General features: G+C 37.2%; 1 protein-coding gene across 1 annotated transcript; it reads left to right on the plus strand.

Annotated features, from left to right (window-relative positions):
- The first annotated feature begins 12,069 nt into the window (after positions 1-12,069).
- On the plus strand, positions 12,070-16,023 carry Tram1l1 (translocation associated membrane protein 1 like 1). Its single transcript, XM_059265002.1, has one exon. It carries the CDS (start codon positions 12,323-12,325, stop codon positions 13,415-13,417), a length of 1,095 nt encoding a protein of 364 aa, XP_059120985.1. The 5' UTR covers positions 12,070-12,322; the 3' UTR covers positions 13,418-16,023.
- The last annotated feature ends 7,182 nt before the right edge of the window (positions 16,024-23,205 follow it).

Genomic DNA, 23,205 nt, shown 5'->3' on the forward strand with positions numbered 1-23,205 from the left:
TCCTTCACTGACTTTTGAACTGACATTATAAAAAGTATAAGACCTATGACAATTTTTTTCTTTACATGCTAAAGTTTAAACAATTCAAAACCAATCTTTTCTTCATTGAATCACCTTTGTTCATTTATCAAAATTAGCTTAGATAAATGAAGACCACATGAGAATAGGAAGAAGCAAAGTGCTAGAGAGATCCACAGAAATCCACAAAGATACCCCCACAATAGACTGCTGGCAATGGTCGAGAGACAGCCCGAACTGACCTACTCTGGTGATGGGATGGCCAAACATCCTAACTGTCATGCTAGCACTCTCATCCAATGACTGATGGAAGGAGTTGCAGAGATCCATGGCCAGGCCCCAGGTGGAGCTCCAAGAGTCCAACTGCCGAGAAAGAGGAGGGTTTGTATGAGTGAGAATTGTTGAGACCAAGATTGGAAAAAGCACAGGGATAAATAGCCAAACGAATGGAAACACATGAACTATGAACCAATAGCTGAGGAGCCCCCAACTGGATCAGGCCCTCTGGATAAGTGAGACAGTTGATTAGCTTGAACTGTTTGGGAGGCACCCAGGCAGTGGGACCAAGACCTGTCTTTAGTGCATGAGCTGGCTGTTTGGAACCTAGGGCTTATACAGGGACACTTGGCTCAGCCTGGGAGGAGGGGACTGGAACTGCCTGGACTGAATCTACCAGGTTGAACACAATCCTGAGGGGAGTCTATGCCCTGGAGGAGATGGGAATGTGGGGTGGGCTGGGGGGAAGGCAGGGGGAGGGGAGGAGAACAAGGGAATTGGTGGCTGATATGTAAAATTAAATAATTATAAAATAAAATAAAAATTAAAAAAAGAGAGATTAGATTAGAAAAAAATTAGCTTAGATACCATTTTTGATAATACCATTTTAAGTTATATCTCAAAGTCTAATAATATACATGTCACTGTTTAGTCTAATATTTTACATCTTTGCTAAAATTTTTTTTCTTAATGCAGCCTTTTTAGTGTTAAGTATCTGATCCTTCTTAGTATCCTTCTTAACACAGAAGAAACCATATTCAGATCCTGTAATTGTAGCACTCAAGGAGCTGAGGCAGGAGAGTCGCAAGCCTGGATAATTTAATGAGCTACAGGAAAATGGATGAGAAAGAGAGCCTTATTATAATCATTTTGTGAGTGAATAAAATACTATGCCTGATAACAGACTGTTAATACCAGTAGATACTAATTTATGCTCGGTTACCTAGCATTATGGTACATATGTATGTGATAAAGTATGTTAGTTCTGTTTACTTGAGACTCAAATATGTTCCTTCTTTGTATTTGTCTACTTCAGAAAAAAAAATTGGTTCTAAGTGTAGTGTGGAAGAAAGAAGGTTAAGAAGGTCTTAATGTACTGAATAGAATTTTTAGTAGCCTATTGTTTCATCCATAATTTTAGGAAAATTAAGCAAGCTGGTAGCAATGAATTAGTAGAAAAATTAGGTTTGAAGAAAACATAAAGTGTCTATTTATTACTTTAGAAAAGATTGAGTTAATTTAGAGCAAGAGCCACCAAGGGTATATACTATGAGGCTAAAGCATCTTCCTTTGCATTATTTTCAAAATCATAGATTTGTTTTGTAACAAAGAGTTGAAAAACACATTCCTCTTAGCCTTGTGATTTTTATTTTAAAATATTTCTGCCACTATTTTCTCAGCTTCTTTTTTCCTCATTTAATTATCACACCTTGTGAAAAGTATCCAATTTTAGTGTTTATTCTGTAACTGTGTTAATAACTGGTAGCACAATTCAGAAAGACAGTGACATCAGATTGGTGTCAGCCAAGGGAGTGGATAAATGGGTTTTTGTTCATGGGTAGTTGTGGTTGATCATTGATTCTATTTCATGATCTATGGAATTGAAAATCTGACAACAGAAACACAAACCACGATGGCCACAGAGTGATATTTGTTGATTGGCAAATCCTGAAGAAGAGTGGCAGGTTTAAGGACACTGAACCATTTCTTATATGGCAGGGGAGATGAATGGAGCAGTTTTCTATGCCCTTGCCAGTACATTGCAGACTTTACTTTTAATATAATTGTATTTTATTCTCCGTTGTATAAGGAATGCTTTAAAATGTTGAAAAGTAATTAAGCATCTACAGCTTGAACCTACAGGGACAAGGAAACTGAATAAGTTGCAATGAAATTATTAATTAAGCTTAGAACCTTCTTTGAAACAGGCTTCTAACCTGGCCTCTATATTTCATCTAAAGCTTATTTAGTGTACTCTCTAGCTTAACCAGAGACATCCATGTTACACAGTGCCATGGATATTGCCAGGGTCACAAAATTCCACAAGAACAAAGTGTGCTCCATGTAATGACATCTTCAATAAATGTCCAATAATTGAATTAGTAACAACCATAAAAGGCTCATGCTTAGGAATTTCTGTTACATAATTGAACTCAAGTTTCCAAAGCAATTCTTTCATTGATAAGAAAGTAGCAATTTCACTATACACAATTCCTATGCTTGGGATAAGCCATTATTTTAAAATATTAAAATATATCCATTCTTTTTCATTCTCGGGGCACTTACCAGTTTATATTGAATTCTTAGAAGTATTGATAACTGTTATATTAGTTGTATTGTGAACTTTTAAAATATATAATAACTCATGAAAACAAAATTAGAATTTTAGAACTGAAACGGTGTGCATAAAGTCCAAAGTGTGGTGTGTTTATATATTCTTTATATGTGTAGATGCTTATGGAGGCCAGAGGTTGACATTCAGTATCTCCCTCTGTGGGTCTCTACATTATTTTTTGAGACAGTCTCTCAATAAACCCAGGACCTAACTGCTTTGGCTAGATTGTCACCTGTGAGTGTCCAGAATCTGCCCGTCTCTACCTCCCAGTTTTGGAGTTCCAGGCACATGCACCATGCTGAGCTTTTAAGTGGGCATTGGGCATCTAAACTCAGCTTCTAATGCTTGTGTAGCCAGTACTTTAAAGCCTAGCAAACAATCTTCCCAGACAACCTATGTTCTTAATTGGTTAAAGTATATAATAGATATGACATTTATAGGAGATTACAGTGCATATAGGAGAAAATATTCTAATCACAAGTTTCTAGTTTCACTTGAATATACTACTATTTAGATCTCATGTTGTGTGTTTTTCAGATATCTGCATGGTTCTGACCTCATGCTAGTAGAAGACATTTTGAAAAATCCAGCTATGAAAACAAATAAATAAAACAAAGCACATTATACTTTACCCATTTTGCATTAAAATTGCATAGGAATGTTTGAATTGTTTAGTAAGTAAGCTAACATTATGTCAAACTAAAAACCTTCCAGATTTGAGAAAAGAAAACAAATATTTGATTTATTATTAAGTTAAAGATTATTGCAAACTTCTCCCACTCTAGAATAACTCAATCTTCAAAATGCTCTTGGGGGCTGGAAAGGAGGCCCAGCAGGTAAGAACACTTGCTGCTCTTTCAGAGGATATGAGTTCCATTCCTAGCACCCACATAACATATCACAAATGCTTATAAATACAGTTCCACAGGAACAAATATCCTCTTCTAGCCTCAGAAAGCAGGAGGTGCATACATGGTGTACAGACATTCTTGCAGTCTCAGCTAAAACACTCATATTCATAAAATTAAGTAAAATAAAACCTCTTAATTTCTGTACCCCATTTTGAAATCTAGTTTCATAATACACAAGACACTTGCCATTTTACATGCAAATTCCAAATGTATTATTAGAAACTTTTTGTTTGTGATTTGTATGCCTTTTCTTAGAGTTGCTATTTTCTTTCTGTTTCAGCCACATTAACCCACCCAGTTGCACATGCTGTTTCCTATAACAGAAATTCAGCTTCTCATAAATATGGATGGTAAATAGAGTAATGACCCCAAAGACAGTTGCATTCTAATACTCTAATAATGCTATAATATCAAATGTTGTTGGTGGATGTGAGCGAGGGCCTAAATATGGAAATATTATCTTATAGCAACCCATAAGAAAGGGAAGCAAAGGACTCATGGGAGATACAATGAAAAAAGATGTCAGAAAGATGTGATCATCAATTTGCTTATGAAGGCAAAAGACATAAGTCAAGTAAGTCAAGTAACTCCAACAAGCAAAGGAAAGAACAAGGAACAGGTTTTCTCCTAGGGGCTCCAGAAGAAATGGAATATTTTTAACATCTTAATAGTGCATTAAAGTCAACTTGGTCTTCTGTCCTCCACAATTATAAGTTAATTCTTTCTTGTGTTGCAGTAAGTCACTAAATGTATATCGATCTTATAAGAGCATAAAAAATATGATGAGTAAAAATTAGTTCTGCAGTTAATTTCCAGGTAAAATATTATTTATGTTAGGAAGTGTCTTCTCCAAGACAGCTCTTAGATCATTTTCTTAGATCATGTTCTTCATTCTGTTTCTTTCCTTACACCTTTGTTCCCACTATGAACAGATAGTGTTGATATTGCATGGCACCAATTATCAACTCAAAGACAGAGAGTCTGTCCTAGGGCATATAAAATACATGGAGATAAACATTTGATGAATATGCTTGGATGAATGAATTGATCAAAATAATTTTGTAATACTAGATGAGTGAAGGCAGTACAGTAGCAGTGACTCACCTACATACATGGATGAGCTTTTACAATTTATCTTACCTTCATCACAGATGATGTCTGAAAAATTATTAAGCAGTGAAAACAATGGCTAAATAATACATTTACCTAATGTTAAAGAAGGTTATAGCACACTGCTGGTGTTCCTAAATGTTTCAAGCATGCAACATTCTGTTTCCCCGACCCATCTCTCTCTCTCTCTCTCTCTCTCTCTCTCTCTCTCTCTCTCTCTCTCTCTCTCTCTCTCTCTCTCTGTTTGTGTGGGTGTGTGCGCACATGGTGTATGTTAGAGAGTGAATCCACCACATCATCAGTACATCTTGTTCTGATGATTAAACATATTCTAATATGACATGACAGCATGAAAGTAACAATGATCAAATATCAGAAATAATTTATTATAAATGATACATTTATATTGAAAATTATCTTTTGTTTTCTTGTTAAACCTGGAATGATATACCTATATATTTAATCTATGTGTGTATGTTCTAGTTTAAAATATTTTAGAAATATATTGCCTTTTTTCATTGAAAGAAGACAATCAAAACAGAAAGCAAATAGAATGATTCCATTCAGATAAAGAGCCTAGAAAAGACAAATATGGATGTTCTAAGCCTGGACTAGAGTTACTTCTGTCTAAAGAGAGGGGAAAGAGAGGAGTGATTACTGTTGAATTTGTGGGTTTTAGGACAACTGACAAAAATATTTCAAATGAGGTAATGGGGATGGCTGCTTATCTTGAAAATGCTAAGACCAATGGAATTTACTGCTTTAAAGAGAATTTTATGATATATATATATATATCAATTGATAATACACATTAGATTTTTTGAAAGATCAGTCAAAGCCCATTGTTAAAGTTTCTATCAAAAATCTTTTTTGTTTGTTTTTTCAGTGATTCTGCAAAGTACAGTGATATGTCAACTTTAGAACGCCATCTTTGATTATATTATATAATATTCACTATATTGTCATAGAATCACTAGAGATGCATAAATAATGACAAATGAGCATCATAAAATTTGTTAATCTAATAAACTTGGTCTTTATGAAATTAAAAAGTGATGTAAATATTTATTTATATTATAACGTCAGTAAGAATGAGAGATTTTGCCCAGTCTTATTGTATCTTCTTAGGCCATGTTCCCTGGATATCTCTGGGAAGACTGCTCATTTTTGAAAGGAAACAGAGAAGTGTGGACCTGGGGGAAAGGGCAGGGGAGGGGAGGGACTGGGAGGAGTGGAGAGAGGGGAAACTGTGGTTGGGATCTAATCTATGAGAGAATACAAGTTAAAAAAATAAAAAAATGTAATGTTTATATAGGGTTGATCTAACAAAATAATCTGGTTTTGTTTTTGTTTTTGTTTTTATAAATTTCAGCTTATTTACTGTAACTGGAGTGGCAGAGTATGGAAAGGCAGCCAGGGTCTTTACTGGCAGCCAATAATAGTATAACTTTTCCTGCTCTCGGAGAAGAAAAAGAGCAAACATATTAAAAATCTGTGAGCAGGGTTTTGACAAAGAAATTGGAGCTTATGTAAATGTAAGGAGGTGCTTAAGAATATAAGAGCAGAAAATGTGTAGGTCTTAGAGGATGACAGAATGTCATCAACCATGACATATGCACATGTATGTAGACAAACATGCACAAACAAAAATTGTAGTAACAAATTTTTAAATGACGATCTGTCATAATACTGATTTGGCAACTATATTTACATCTTAAATATCCCTGTTAATTATTTTTACTTTCAAATAATTTAATGCTTTTAAAACTCATACTTTGTATTTGTATTAAATTACATAGTTTAGCTATACATAAATGAACATTAATTAGTTTCTCTTTCATCATATATTTTGATGTACAAATTCAAAGATAAAAATGCAAATAGATTTGAAATAACAATCTTTTAATAGGCATGTAAATACAAAAATATATAAATGGAAACTAAAAATAGGTGTAGTATTTAATGTATGACCATTAGTGGTTCTTTAGCACAATACTCTGAAGGAGTACTTAGTAATCATGAAGGAGTATTCAAATAATCATGAAGATTTGTTTTTATTCCGTAGAAGAGAATAATGGCATTTTCAAAGGATGTTAGGAGACATTTTCTTTATTTATGTGCAATTTATTTTTACTTTGAATAACTCTGCTGAGAAAGGTGATAAAACAATGAAGAGGTGATTCTGTCTTCTTTCTATGCAAGTATTTAAATAAGATATTATGGTGATATTTTATTTGTGCTGAAATGTGATTTCATTTGTATGTTAATAAATAAAGTTGCCCCGGGAATCAGAGCTAAAAGCAAGCCATTTAGCAGAGGTCTGGCGGTGGTGCCACATGCCCTTAATCCGATCACATGGCAGACAGAGTCTCTGTGTGTTCAAGGACACAGCCAAGCGGTGACCCTAACCTTTAATCCCAGTATGAACCATAGAGACCTGGAGTTCTGTATAGACAGGCAGTGACAAGGAAATCATGTGGTTGGGTTTAGAGCCAATGAGAAGGGAGAACAGAAAGGCAATAAAAAGACAGGTCACACAGGAGAAGGTCTCTCTCTCAGGGGAAGGACAGCAGAGACTGGCAAGCTAAAGGCTATTCACTAGTGCTCTGATTTCTTGGGCTTTTAACTTGGTATTTGGCTCTGTGTTTATTTAATAAGATCATTTAGAATTTCGTCTACAAGATATCAGTAATGTGCAAAAATGATTATACAGACACTATCATCTATCCATCCATCTATCCATTTATCATCTACCTATTTTTCTTTCTATCTATCTATCATCTATCTATCTATCATCTATCTATCTATCTATCTATCTATCTATCTATCTATCTATCTATCTATCTATCTATCTATCTATCTATCTGCTTATCTATCTATCTATCTATCTATCTATCTATCTATCTATCTATCTATCTATCTACTTATCTATCTATCTGCCTATCTATCTATCTATCTATCTATCTATCTATCTATCTATCTATCTATCTATCTGAGGCAGAGAGAGTGATCCTTAAGCTGTGATGTGGAAGGGTATGTTAATTATGCCCCCTGTATCTCCCTTTCATTGTATGCCTTCTCTGTTTACACTCTGGTCATCCTGGCCTCTACTCTGTTCTTGGGGATATTCCGTGTTCTTTTCTCAGTGCCTCACTCTAAGGAATTCTCAGTTCTATTCTCTAATTTCATGTATATTTTTATTAAAACAGCAACTCCTTTTGGACTCCTCCCTGCCCACCCCATCTGAAATACTCATGCTCATTCTTGTTCCAACCCTCTTAGCGACTGTTTTGCCTCACATATTTCAATAACCATTAGCAAGCATATTTGTCTGTTTCTGACCTTTCATTCTCCAATGGAACTGAGGATATGCGACACATTATTTTAAATAGCAGACACTTGAAAGCATAAATTACTAAATGTTGATATAATTTTATTAGTTCCTTTATTTTAGTGGTAAAGAGATCATTTTAACCTCTTCTATGAGTTTATCTATAGACAGTGCTTCATAATTTTTATCCAGTAAGTTATTAATAAATACACAAATAGACACTCTAGAATCTGTGACTACTACATTTTTCTTATTCTACTAAATATTCAGTCACATTTTATTTTCCAGATGCTCATGTTTAATATTGTCTAGTCAGTTATAAAAGTACCTTGACCTTAATAAATTTCTTTTCAATTGAATTTTCCAAGCATTTGAAAAGCTGCAAAGCCCCGGAGACTTTGTTTCTTGCACAAGCTAAATTGCATTGCATTTGCTAAATGTAACAGCCTCATCTTGCTAATTAGAAATATTGGTTTGATGTGGTATGGGTTGCTTATTTCTATTATCTCTTTTACAGCATATCTTTCTTCTTTCAAATGACACCATATTTTAGAATTTATGTTGAATTCACTTGTTAATTTAAATTACTAAGTAGTTGATATTGCAGTGATATAAAATTTACATTTACTATGAGATATACAACATTTAAAGATGAAGTAATTTACACATTACAAAGTCCATGTTATTTTTTCCATTTATATAAAATGAGATGCAATATAATTTCGCCTATTTTAGGTTACTTAAGAAGGTTGTAAAGCCTTTAAAAGCACACTGTAACTAAGTTGTTAAAATACATAATAACATTGGTTTGTTAAGCACAGACTTCCAAAGGTGACTCATTAGTATAGCTAATGGAAAGAATAAACCATTAGCAATGCTCTGAAATATAGTTCCTTAATTACAAAGAGACTTTCAGTAGAGTTTCTGAACATCTAATGTTCCTTATAGTGAAATCAACAACACATTTTAGAACAGTGGTTCTCAACATTCCTAATGTTGTGATCTTTCAATACAGTTCCTCATGTGGTGACCTCCAACCATAAAATTATTTTGTTGCTACCTCGTAGCTGTAATTTTCCTTCTGTTATGAATCACAATATAAATATCTGATATGTAGTATATCTGATATGTGAACCCCAAAGGGGTAGCAACCCAAAGATTGAGAACTGCTGTTTTAAATATGCTTTCCTTACTATGTGACAAATGTCTGTACAGTATAGTTAAAAAATGTCTCCTCAATTTCTCTGCTACCAATCCTGAATGTTATTTTCTTGAAATGCTACTTACTGCATGATGAATATGCCACAACTAGTGAATACTGTGACAGTTGAATATCAGAGACAAAGATTTGCATTAACACATTAGTGCATTTTAATTTCTATGGGCTATTAATTTTTAAAATACCAAACAAAGAAAAACAAATCAATTTATATATTTGATACTTATTTTGGAAATAAAACGCTATTTCCTAGGCTCAAGTCCAAGGTCTAGAGATGTTACCTTAGACTGACCTAAACAGTTTTATTGGCCACTGGCTGCCGTATATACCCCATTTGCTTACCCTAAATGGAGGTGTCTGGTGCCTTTTATTCTTATGTAAGGTGTATGAAAAACAAAAGCCTTATTTCTTTCATTTATAAACTTCAAAATTAAAGTTAGTGTAACGAAGAAACGGATGCGAGGAACCTCATTTGCACCTACATCTAATTTATGTTAACAAGCTCTGGCCAGTATGCTTGTGTCTGGTGCCATATTTATTTGTAGGGGACGATTCTTTTCATTGTGAGAGAATAGTGTTAATTTACCAGAGGAAACAACATTCGTTTTCAACGGAAAGGATGCAGATTTTTAAAATTTAGCTACAACTAGTGCACAGCTCATTCAAAGGTACTGTCTGTGATGGATGTCCACCTTCCCTTTTGCCCCATCTTATTTTAGCAAATAGCAGTGTGTTCATTTTTATAATTCAAATGGTAGATGTGACTTTTAATATTAGATTATGAAGGACCATGGCATTTCCGGTTTCAGTTTCCTTCATTCCACAGTTTATGCTTGAGGATCTAAGCATCTGTGTCGTGTTAATGTCAGCATCATACCTAGAGGACTTATGCAGACATCCCGGAGGATGTCTCAGCAGGCTTCGTTTCAGGCTTCTATACTGATGCTAGACAACACGAATTTCACCTTGTGAAGAACTGGATTCTTCTGGCAAGCACATAAGAATCTTGTAGCATATGTTAATCTTTGCAAAGCTCCTAATCAATCAAAGGAAAGATTACATTTTGAAGCATCTGCCTCTTCTTTAGAAAGTAGAGAGTGAGAGGAGGCAATAACAGTCTAGATGTTTTAGTTTTTTTTAACATCTGCAAATAATTTAAAACTAACTCACTAATGCTTTTCTTTCTTCAACAGTAAAAAACATATCAATACATAAATATCTGTTCTATTCATTTTGATACGTGCTGTGTTTTTTGTTTTGAGGTCAAAATAGATCGTGTTGGCACCTTTAGGGGTAGAATGCTTGTAAAAAAAAAAAAAAAAACAGTCTCAAAAAGTATTAAAAGGGTACAACTGGAGTCACACAAGTGTTCTTAAGTTCATTATTCATGCTACACTGGCCAATTTTGTTACCTATGCCATTATACACAAAGGATTCTATATTTAAAATTATCATTCGTCTGATACCAGTGCAGGGCCCTTTCTTGCATAATTCAAGGCAAGCATCGCTATTATCTTGGAGTATTTCTCCAGACCGTTTGGACAAGTTTGATGTTCTATTTCTTTTCATTCCTTTGCACGCTAGCTTTTGTATGTGTATTTCTGTTTCCTTGGTGATTTAACTTTAAATTGCTCTCACTGTGGAACTGTCAAATTCAATAATTGAGCTTGGATAAACAAAGAAATGCCACAATGATGTTCTGTGAAACATCTGAGTTATCCAATGAAGAATCACTTGAAAAATAGAGAATTCTTGTTGTGAAAAAATACATATGTGTATATTTTCCTTAATACAGGAACAATTCCCATAACAAACTGTGTGTCTTTTCCTTTAGCTCCTCAAGGAAATGCAAGATGCCTTCCATTGGTCAGAATATTTAGTTCAAAATCTTTAAGCTACATAACCAGGGTTCCATTTACACTTAGTTATGGCTTACAGAGAAATGAAGAATGATAAACCTGAGCACTCTAACGAAATTATTGCTTTATTTAAAAAATATCCTGTAGCCTTTTTTCTTCTGAAATGCATATGTCATACTTTCAACTGTCATTCACATCAGTAAAGATTTTACACTCACGTTCCGGGTATGAGACAAAACATTCACTTCCATTAGAAGAGATATTTGAAAACTGACATGAAACTTCAGTGGAGAAAGCTACTAGCGTTGCTTTTTTTTTTTTTATGTGAATTGAACATATACTAAAAATGTAATACACAGACAAATGAACCCCCGGATTCATGTTAGAGCGAAGTCTTGTTTTGTAGCCCAAGGACCTACCCAGGACCTGTTAGTTCTCTGCTTCCCACTGCCTTGCAGACTTTGAAAGTAATTAGCTAGCACCTCCACAGCCATTATCATTCCAATAGGAGAATTATTTTCGAAACTGCTTTGTTGTGGGTCTAGTGTTTCCAGGTATGACTGACTTAACAAGGAGACAGCACAATACAGTGCTGAAAAAGTACACGCTCTGGGGGCCACCCGGATTTAAATCTTGGCTACTGGCATTTTCCAGGTATGTGATGTTAATGGTTGGCATGATAGGAGTTCTTGACTCAGTTTTTGTGTCACAGAGAGGTAGAGGGGGAGGGGAGGGAGGTGAAAAAGAGAGAGAGGGGAGAGAGAGAGAGAGAGAGAGAGAGAGAGAGAGAGAGAGAGAGAGAGAGAGAGAGAGAGAGAGATTCCCACAGCATCCAGCTCCTAAGTGACTATGAGATTCCTAGAGATCAGTAGAGAACACTAGGGAGCTCGCTCCTGTGATGCTACAGTGATGATGGTGATGAACGGTGATGACAATGGCTTCCCTGGCCGGCTTCCCTGGCCGGTCCGGGCCAGTTCCTGCGAAGCCCCTCTGGCTCCGGCGGGGTGGGCGGCGGCGATCGGCGCGGCAAATCCGCGTTCGCACCCGGGCCTGCGGGGCAGGGGCGCGGCGCTCGATTTCCTTCCCTGCCTCCGCAGGCCCTGTGCGCATGCTCGGCCTACGCGGCCCCAGCCTTTGATTGATCGGTCGGCAGCGGCTGCGACCCTGGGCGGCGGACGGACGGGCAGGGATGGGGAGCCAGGCGCTGGGAGCGGCGCAGTGAGCAAGCGGCGGCGGCCGGTGAGTACCGGTGAGTACCGCGGCATGGGGCTCCGCAAGAAGAACGCCAGGAACCCCCCGGTGTTGAGCCACGAGTTCATGGTGCAGAACCACGCGGACATGGTCTCCTGCGTGGGCATGTTCTTCGTGCTGGGGCTAATGTTCGAGGGCACGGCCGAGATGTCGATTGTGTTCCTCACGCTGCAGCATGGAGTCGTTGTCCCCGCGGAAGAGCTGCCTTCAGGGTCCAGGACCCTGTACCATTATGGGGTCAAAGATCTGGCCACCGTGTTCTTCTACATGCTGGTGGCCATCATCATCCACGCCACCATTCAGGAGTATGTTCTGGATAAGATCAGCAAGAGACTGCAGCTCACCAAAGGCAAACAAAACAAACTGAACGAGGCCGGGCAGCTGAGTGTGTTCTACATAGTGTCTGGTATCTGGGGCATGATCATTCTGACCTCTGAGAACTGCCTGTCAGACCCCACTCTGTTGTGGAGGGCGCCTCCCCACAACATGATGACCTTTCAGATGAAGTTTTTCTACATCTCACAGCTGGCATACTGGTTTCATAGTTTTCCGGAGCTCTACTTCCAAAAAGCCAGGAAGCAAGATATCCCGGGCCAGCTCATTTTCATCGGCCTGCACCTCTTCCACATTGGAGGGGCCTATCTCTTGTACTTGAACCACCTGGGCCTGCTGCTTCTGATGCTGCACTATGCCGTGGAGCTCCTCTCCAACGTGTGCAGCCTGCTTTACTTCGGGGATGAGCGGTACCAGAAAGGGTTGTCTCTGTGGCCTGTCGTGTTTATATCAGGGAGACTCGTGACACTGATTGTCTCGGTGGTCACAGTAGGGCTTCACTTGGCGGGGTCACAGACTCGGAACGCTAATGCCCTCTCTGGAAATGTCAATGTGCTGGCAGCTAAAATCGCTGTGCTGTCTTCGAGTTGCAGTATCCAGGTGTACATAACGTGGACCTTGACTACTGTCTGGCTTCAGAGGTGGTTAGAAGACGCGAGTCTTCATTGCGCGGGGAGGAGGAGACGATCCAGGGCGAGAAAAGGCACAGAAAATGGAGTGGAGAATCCGAATAGAATAGATTCTCCACCAAAGAAGAAAGAGAAAGCTCCTTAATGAGTTGCAAGTTAATTGAGTCTTACCTCCAAGGGAATCCACTCCTTGCTATGTGGTGTCTCTGTGCTAGAGATTTCCTGTTCTTTGGAACGGGCAGTGCTCTTTGAATATTGCTATTGTACTGTCTAATGTGTTTTTAAGGTTTTGGAGCCTTATGAGTGGAAAAAAAAAAAAAAAACAAGAGGAAACCACTCATCCTCAAAATACTGTCAGAATAATTAACGGATCAACACCATATTTAGTTTAGAGTCTTACCTCAGTGATTTTCCAAATGATTTGTGGCGATGACTGCAGAATTGTGTGCATAAATAATAGTTTCCTGCTTCCAATGTTCTATATGGCATTAACAAGACTGGTAGCAAAGTTGTTTTCTTAATGTTCTCTTACAGCATAAAGTGGAAAATCTGATAAAGGTGTAACTCATCAGTATTATGTGATTGTTGAGATTTTTTTTATTGTTTTGAGTTTACAACAGAGAAAATATTTGTCAAACCACCAGGATAATCATGTGTTTAATTTTATGAATAGTGGTTGTTAGTGCTACACCCCCATTAAAGAATCAAAACATGAGTAGATGACATGCGTGTTGATACTGAAATCCATTGAATCAAAGTATCTTTAATAAATATGATGGATTACTGAAGAGGTAAACTTGTTCCTGTTTATTTTAAACACTTGTACATGAAAATTTGCAAAATTAAATATTACTGAAAAAATACTCTTTTAATACTTATTTAATGTGGTACTTATAGATTCATAAATAGTGTATCATAAGCAGTGTATCATAAGAATATTATCTAATATGTGAATAATTTAAAAATAACATTTTATATATAAGCAACATATGTTTATAGGTATAGATATGTGCAGCTTATTATATCTGGGAAATATTTGACATATATTAAACTTCATTTGAAGATGAGGTGACCAAATAGATTTATGAAAGGATTTTAAAATGGTGCTGTTATTGTAACTTTACTTCCATCCTTAATTGGGAAACATCTATATAGGGCAATCTTTGTTGATTATATATATGTACATATGTATATAGTTTGTATCTTTACAAAAGCCAATATGACCGATGGTCTGTGGGGGTAAATGTTTACATCTGGCCTAATTCCCATGTTGATTTTATTTCCTTAGTGTCAGTGGTTTTGTCTTTTCGAGGATGTGGTGTCCCACAACATGCTGGGTTAGCTCTGTCTGTTTCCTGCATTTCCTGTGCTTCTGCAATCTCTTCTCACATCTCTCTTCTCTGCTTGTGATAGTCTCCTCTTAGATGCTTTAATCACTCAGCTTTTCCAAAATTCGAGGTCCCTAAAACCTAGCAGATCACAGACAGAAAAGGCAGACAAACAATCTTTTCTACCCTGTCTTCTTTCAAAGGTAAGTAACAAAGATTTCTTTCTTTCTAGATATGGAAGTGTTTTTTTCCTCACTCCCTTTTTCTCATTTGCCTGACTTGTAGTGTTGGTAGTCCATGCTCCGAGTTGTAAAGCCATCTACGTTTAACCAATTGTAAAGCCAAATTTCAACTTTTTGCGTGACTCAGAACTGTCTCTCATATTCCTTACCTGTAAGGATCTAAACTGTTACTTGCATTCCAACTCATGCTAACAAATTTTGCATCTACTAAGCACTTGACTTGCAAACAATCAATGCAAATCTAAATGGAATCACTATAAGATCACAGGACAACTTTTGTGTCATATGACTGGTAATGCTAAGAGTTAAGTTGATCTTAGCAATACATTTGATGAGGATCTGGGTTGATTTCCTTGAGATTCTCTTAGCTCTCTACCCTTTAAATTAACTTCCAACATGGCAAACACTAACTCTAGGAAGGAAGGAAGGAAGGAAGAGTAAACCTAAGGTCCCAGAGCACAAACAGCTCTCTTTGGTACCACATTTGAAAAGGATACTCAAGGGGTGGTTGGTGTCACTGGTGGAAAAGGAAAAGTAACTTTCTTATAAATTCTAAGTCCAGAAGAAATAAATAACAGTTTGAAGAAATGTTGGGAAAGAATTCTAGATACATCTTAGTGAGTTCAGGAAATAAATGTCTGCCAATAAATTTTAAAAGAAACATTACAGATTTAATTAGCTTGGTATGAATTTTTAAGTCTCTCCTAAAAATATTCTCAAGAAAGTCATGATTCAAGGCATGATTAAGGACAGCATTGGCATTAGTTAACCACATGAAATATCAGAGTTATCATTAGAAGATGTAAAAGTCTTAAGATGTGTCTAGTAATTGAACCCAAAGGTTCTGCTCACAGGGATTAGCTTCAGTGTTTCTCTAATTTTGCTACTTAAATAACACTATAAGATATAGGTGTCCTGGGATGGATTCCAAACACACTTCATGTTTAAAATGTGAATCTATTAGCATTCAATTAAAAGTCTGTCACATTTTCCATAACAAATAAAAAGGATGTGTCATGCTGTAAGGGACAAATAAGCTTTAGGTGACACCTTTTCCCGGTGGTGAGTATAATTCCATTTCAGTTCAGTGAGGGAAGGGTAATCTCGGAAAACGTCACTTCATTTGTCTTCCCATTTTTGTTTTATAGTGTGAGAAGCATGCACAGCCACTGCCAACTATCTTTGGACTCCATTCAAGAAGATTACAATTATCACATTAATAATTAAAAACCTTTTTAAGAGTAAAATATTCTGATAGCCTTCTAATTTGTAAATCAGTACAATTTTCACTTCTTATTCAACTGGATTGGAAATAATTTACATTGAGTAAAAGGAGAATTTTACCAGTGCTTTACACAGGAAATGTTGTATTGGCATAGGTGTGTGTGTGTGTGTGTGTGTGTGTGTGTGTGTGTGTGTGTGTGTGCGGAGGTCAAAGGACTAGGTCCTCACCTTCTACCTTGTTTGAGACAGGATCTCTATGTTGTTTGCTGCTGCTGACCTTTGGGCTTCCAGAGATGCTCCTGGCTGCACCTTTCATCTCAGGAGCACTGGGATTGCAGACATGAGCTGTTGTACCCGAATTTACTTGGGGCTTGAGGATTTGAACTCAGCTTCTCACACTTGTGCCGTAAATGCTTACCCCCCCCCCCCCCCCCCCCCCCCGCAACTGCTCTCCAGTCCTTAGAGCGTTTTCAGAGGAAATTCTCTAGGGGAAGTATGCCTGAGAAGCATGTGAGTCATGTGAATTATGCTGGGACTTGGGTCCTTGCTTTGTGTTGGAGACTTCATTCTGGTTGGGAGATAAGACACCTCTCAGCATCGTGGAGAGAAAGGGAGAGAGAGCGGGAAAGATATGAGTTGCCAGCTGAGTAGAACAGACAACTTTTAATGAGTAGATGGAGGTGGTTGGTTTTTGCCCCATTAGACCGGATGACAAGCAATTCATACCCTCAGCTCCTGAACTTTTCTAGACTTAGACATTTTTTTTTTTCATTTCAGTTTATCAATCAAATTTACCTCTCCTAAAGCACTACCTTCCACAGTAGAACAGAATAGTATATGACAATTTACCGTAATTATGTACAATGATTGTCATATATCCCTCCTACAAATTCAGAGTGGCATTACTAGAGGTGTGGCCTTGTTGGAGGCAGTATGGCCTTCTTGGAGAAAGTCGTCATTGGGAGCAGGCTTTGAGGCTTCAAAACTCAAGCCAGGCTTAGTGGCTCACTGTCTATTCCAGCTGTCTGTGGATCCAGATGTAGAACTCTCCAGCACCATGTTTGCCTGTAGGCTGCCATGCACCATGATGATAATGGACTAGAGTTCTGAACTGTAAGCCAGTCCCAATGAAATGTTTTCCTTTATAAGAGTTCCCATAAAAAAAAAAAAAGTTGCCATGGTGGTCACAATGTCTCTTCACAGCAATAAAACCCTACCTAAAAAAACTGCTTCCCAATTATATTGAGAGCTCCTTAGAATGATCTGTTTTAGAATGGTATACATGTCTATAGGTTATAGTGTGGTGTCAGCATCACTGAAATGATGGGGATGACAGGCCTGTTAGCCAGACTGAGCAGAGACTACAGTCTATGATGATACAAGTATGTCCTCAGTTAAAATCCCTGTAAAGTAGTACATAGAAATGTTTGAAAAGGAAAATAATATGATTCCTTTTCATAACACAGGAAGAATGTGTAGTCACACTGTTTTTTTGTTCTAATTATTTTAGGGTGGAGAGATTAGATGATATCTGTGCATTAAATATTGAAATGATATGTGATAAGGGAAGGATGGCAACAGCTGGAGGCAGCGTTTCATTAATCTAGTGAAAAATTTCATAAGTAACATGAATTGCTGGTAATACAAAAACATTGTGTGTATATGATTGATTAATGTGTACACGTTTGAATGTGTGTATAGTGTGTTCTTGTGGCATATGCATAAATATGTGTGTGTGCCTGTGTGTGTTGGATCCATGTGCTCATGTGAGCATCTGCATGTGTGGACTAGGGGTTGACATCAGATGTATTTCTCTATTGTGCTCGAGTATGTGTGTGTTTGTGTGTGTGTGCTCACACACACATGCACACACGCACACACACACATTTTGAGACAAGGTCTTTCATTGAACCTGTAGTATTGATTGGTCAAGATACCCATAGTCCCTAGTGGTCATTATTTCTGCCTCTTCAGGACTAGTATTATTGAACTATCCTGACACACCTGGCTTTTTACCTATTTGCTAGGAATCTGCTCTCAGGCCTTTGTGTTTATGGAAGAAGCAATTTACTGACTGATCTTCTTGCCAGCTCTGAAAAGAACATTTTACAATTATTTGGAATAAGTCTTTAGACATCTATGCAATGTCTATGCAAAATCTATGCAAGGCAGATTTTGGAAATGTGTATGTATCTAGACTGTCATTTTATGTTGTTTTATACTTGATTTAGTGTCAACTTTATTGTTAAAAATCAAGCAGAATTTTTAGATAATTCTTTTCCCTTTTGTCCACTGTTTTATATTTCTTCAAAATGAAAGATAAGCTCCATTTAAGCAAGGGACACATTAGGCCAAGGATTTGTAGTGGGATTCTTAGGTTCTATTATTGAAAAAACACATTCCTGCGTAGGATTGAATGGATGTCTGTTGGTAAATGAAGGAATGCATCATTAACAGAGGAGGGTAATTATCCTAAGAACAACATGTTGCCATTCACAAGGTTGCAAAAATGAGAATAAAATCCCGTCAACTAAGCAAAATAAAACAAAACCCATAACCTATAATTCTTAAATCCTCATTGAAATGAATGGATACATAGAAATCTTCTTAGACTACAATAATGTAGTGTGTGACATTTTGCATAACATTAAAGATGTTTAACATTTTAAGACTTCGGTATATTAATTTAAAAAATAATTCTAGGATTTCATGAATTCAGTTAAATATTTTTCTACCACTAGGCCATTTATTTAGAACAGTTCAACCTCTTACCCATCAAATATGCATTAGTGGAAAATTGTTCAACTCAAGTAATTGTAAACCCCAAACTCATACACAAATTTTAATCACAACTGAGTTCTGAATTTTTTCACAACATTTCAAATTGAGATTGAAATATACTCTGTTTTGCACACTGACACTGTATAAAACTTGATGTCTTCAGTTCTGTCAGTAGGAATCTATGCTACTTTGTAAGAGGATTAATCTATAAGGTATTTATGTTTACTTACTAGTATCTTTCAAGTACCTATAACAGGGGTTGGAGAGGAGGTTAAATGGCTAAGTGTACTAGCTGGCTTTCAGAGGACCTGGGTTTGGTTTCCAGCACCCACATGGCAGCTACCTATTACTCCAGTTCCAGGGTATCTAGTCTGCCTCCATGGTTATCAGGCACACATCTACCCATACATAAATACAGGTAAAGAGTTCATTCACATAAACTAAATAAATAAATAAACAAATAAATGGCTGGAAAGTTGGCTCAGTGGTAAAGAGTGCTTACTACTCTTCCAAAGGACCCAGATATGAAGCCCAGCAACCACATAATGGATCACAACTCTCTGTAACTCCAATTACAGGGCATCTGACACCGTCTTCTAACCTCCATGGGCAATAGCCATGCACATGATGCACAGACATATATGTAGGTAAAACATCCACACATGTAAAACAAGCAAGTGGAAAAAATAATTATGAAATATTTGATCTTTTAGTAAATCTACTACTGTTGAAATGAGAGGCTGCATAGATAGTCACGAAGATGATAACTTGAAACTCAGCAATTGCTGTATGCACCATGTAGCTGCCAGATGCTTGAAACCATAATCAGAAGTGATGTGCTCTATAGGCTGGTAAGATAGCCCATCCACAGGTAAGAGCACTTTCCTTGGAAGCCTAATGACCTGGATTTAATCCCCAGAATGCAAATCAAGGTAGAAGGAGAGAGACAACTCCACAAAACTCTTCCTCTGCCCTCCATATGTGTGCCATGGAATGCATAAAATGTACACAGACAATAATAAAATAATTAAAAAGTGATCTATCTCTATTTGTAATGCATAAATATTTTGCTTTATTTTTGTACCAGTTTTATTTCGTCTCTATTTTAAAAGTTTTCCCGTAAATATTTCAAAGATAATAGGCATTTATTAGCTTTTATGTCACACTGTAGCTTTATTTTTCTTTTTTTCTGTTTTCTTATATATGTTCTGGGGTCTGTGTATGTATGTATGTGCGTGCGTGCGTGCGTGCGTGCGTGCATATGTGTGCCTGATCACATGTGTGATATTCCCTGTTCAAGCACTTTAACAGCTGAGCCATCTTCCCAAAGTCCCCAAGCTTTCACTTTTAATTGAAATTTCTCCTTTTGTACTCCAAATATATTTACTACTGAAAATGATAGAAACAGTACAAATAAAAAGGAAAAAGAAAAATCTTGCCGATGTTTTTGGTTAATTTACTTATTTGGTCAACAATATTAGCCAACAGTAAGACTTTCAGAACGAAAACTTGGTGACTGAATTTTTATGTTTGTTTGTTTTGTTTTGTTTTTGTTTTTCTGGAGCTGAGGACTGAACCCAGTACCTTACGCTTGCTAGTCAAGCGCTTTACCATTGAGCTAAATCCCCAACCCTCTGCATTTTTAATTTATATATATATATATTAATCTTTGTGAATTTTATGCATGTATGCAATGTATTTTGATTATATTCACCCCTCACTCTTCCCTCTAACTCCTGAATCAACCCGCTCTTTCCTTCCTTTCATCTTCGCTCTCAACTTCATGTTCTTTTTTTTTAGTACCCCTATTGAGGCAAGTTTATGCTACCCACATATGCATGGGTATGGAGTCATCATCTGTAATGTCCTGTACTTAACTGGGACCACATCTCTAAGGAAAACTGACTCTTCCTTCACTAGCAGCTATCATCTGTCAGTAGCTCTTTAGCTATTGGTGGGCACACTTAAGTTCCCCTACTTAAACTGGGATGTTGACTGGTTTAATCTTATTTAATAACAAAGGTGAAATACTTAGACCATGATTTTTCCCTTTGACAATACCTTGAAAACTGGTAGCCATGCAGTGGTGGCACACGCCTTTAATTCCAGCATTTGGGAGGCAGAAGCAGGCAGATCTCTGACTTTGAGGCCAGCCTGGTCTAAAGAGTGAGGTCTAGGTCAGCCAGGGCTAAACAGAGAAACCCTGTCTTGAAAAATCAAAAAGGAAAGGAAATAGTTTCTCAACTGAACCACGCAATTCAAAAGTAACTAAGCTTAAAATGTTGTGGAAAAAATTGTGCCGAGTAACTGAAGGAAGGAGAAAAATGCATGAAAGTTGACTTCATACCTATGCATATGTGGGTAGCATAAACTTGCCTCAGTGGGGGCACTAAAAAAGGGAGGCTTCCTGAACCTTTGAGAGAACATTCCGGTAACTGTCATGGCGCATATCCCACAGGGTGAGGCACTAGATGAAATTGACAGATGCTGCTTGAACCTGTTCCAATGATGGTGACAATAACTAAGTACAGTGAAAAGACTGACCTACTATAACTTCTTAGGACCTAATATTCTATATATTGTTCCTCAATCTATTATAATTATGATGCAATTGTTTGTTCACAATAAAATGAAAATGAGCCTCAGCCAGCAGAATAAATTCAGCTTAATCCTTAAATACTTTTTTGATGTTTACTGTGTTCCAAACCTCATTGCTCTATGAAGTGAAGTCTCAGGGATAAGAGTTTGCAAATGAGCTTGTGTAAGAGGCCATGTGGCTTTGCCACAGTGTATTTGTTAGTGCAAGTTGCTGTGGATTTTGACGGTTCTGTGTGACATAGGTTCTGGTTATAATGTGACATGAGCAGATCTGTTGTGAGCAGCTCATAGCCCAATCAAGAGAATCCCTTTTGGATGGGATGGCAGAGGGTACTCGTGAAGATGACATAGCCCTCACTCTGAATGTGGCATCCTGTGGCAAAGAGGAAGGGGCAGTGGAAAGGACAGATGGTACCAACTTGAGTGGGCATATGTCTGCTAGAGGAAGAGGGGGCATTCGGACAACTCCCTGACTTGTGCAGCTGTCCTGTCAAAGTGAAGTCTATTGAAATTCCCCAGATGCTGTGGTTAGCAGGGCTGCAGGACACATCCCCCTTAACATCCACTTGTAAAGATGACCCATTGGGAGATCCTTTGAAATTACAGAAGTTTAATTTACCAAAATGTAACTACATTGTATTATTGCTTGAGAATAATTTTTGAAATGCTTTGCATGAAATTAATATCTGTGACAGTTTAGTTAAGAGTCTCATGCCAAGTAGCCAAAACCCTTTAATGAATTTCTCCTTAGAGTCACTCTTGGAAACATATTTGATCTTAATAGAGTTTAGAAGAAATCACACCCAGTCAAATGAAGGAGTTGAACATGAGCAGGTTGGTTCCCAAATCTAAAGTAAAATGCCACCTTTCCCCTGGGCTGGTCTGTTGGGACTACTGCCACCTTCTCCACCAGTATCTTAAGCTCCCAAGATGCAGGACAGCAGCATTTATCACAAGGTGATCAGTGTTCTCTGTGATTGATTTTTTTCCCCTGAGGGGAATGCTATTTTACTCCCATTTTTTTTCAAGGTTGTTATCTTCCTCCTCATCATCAATGACAACAGCAACATTTTTCCTAATTGTATACACGCAGCCTTGGAGAATGCCGTTAACTCATGCCTTTCCCTCACTCTCCAAATGGACTTGTGTTACTTAAAATAACTAAAATAATAATTAATAATAATGATAATATTCTACACGATTAAATAAGAGGTAGAGTTGGAATTTATTAGTAAATGATATAGAGTAAAGGTGTCAAATTTGATCTTAAAATAATTTTATTAAAAATAGTATGGGTACAAGAGTTTTCCTTTTGAATTACTTTTACTTATTATGTTGAAGAAATATTAGAAAAGACATGTGGAGGAAATGCTGTGTTAGATTTACATGGGTAGCACAAAATGCACAGTTTTGTGTTACAGAATATCTCAGTTTCTACGGTATAGAATTTTTATTTTTATTTTTTAATTTTTTTGCGCCTTTCCTGGAACTCGCTTTGTAGACCAGGCTAGCCTCAAATTCACAGAGACCTGCCTGCCTCTGCCTCCAGAGTGCTGGGGCTAAAGGTGTGTGCCATCACCACCCAGCTAGAATTGTTCACTTTCTAATGAGTTTGAGAACAGCTTCAACTTGATGTTACTAAAGTTTGTTTCTCCCTATTACATAGACTAAAAATATAGAATGACAATTCCAGATAACAAGTAAATCATGCCATAAAAATTCTGTCAAATTTAATCCAAATATGAGTATTTATGAAGTAA

Source organism: Peromyscus eremicus, chromosome 6, assembly GCF_949786415.1.
Source record: "Peromyscus eremicus chromosome 6, PerEre_H2_v1, whole genome shotgun sequence".
Lineage (NCBI taxonomy): Eukaryota > Metazoa > Chordata > Mammalia > Rodentia > Cricetidae > Peromyscus > Peromyscus eremicus.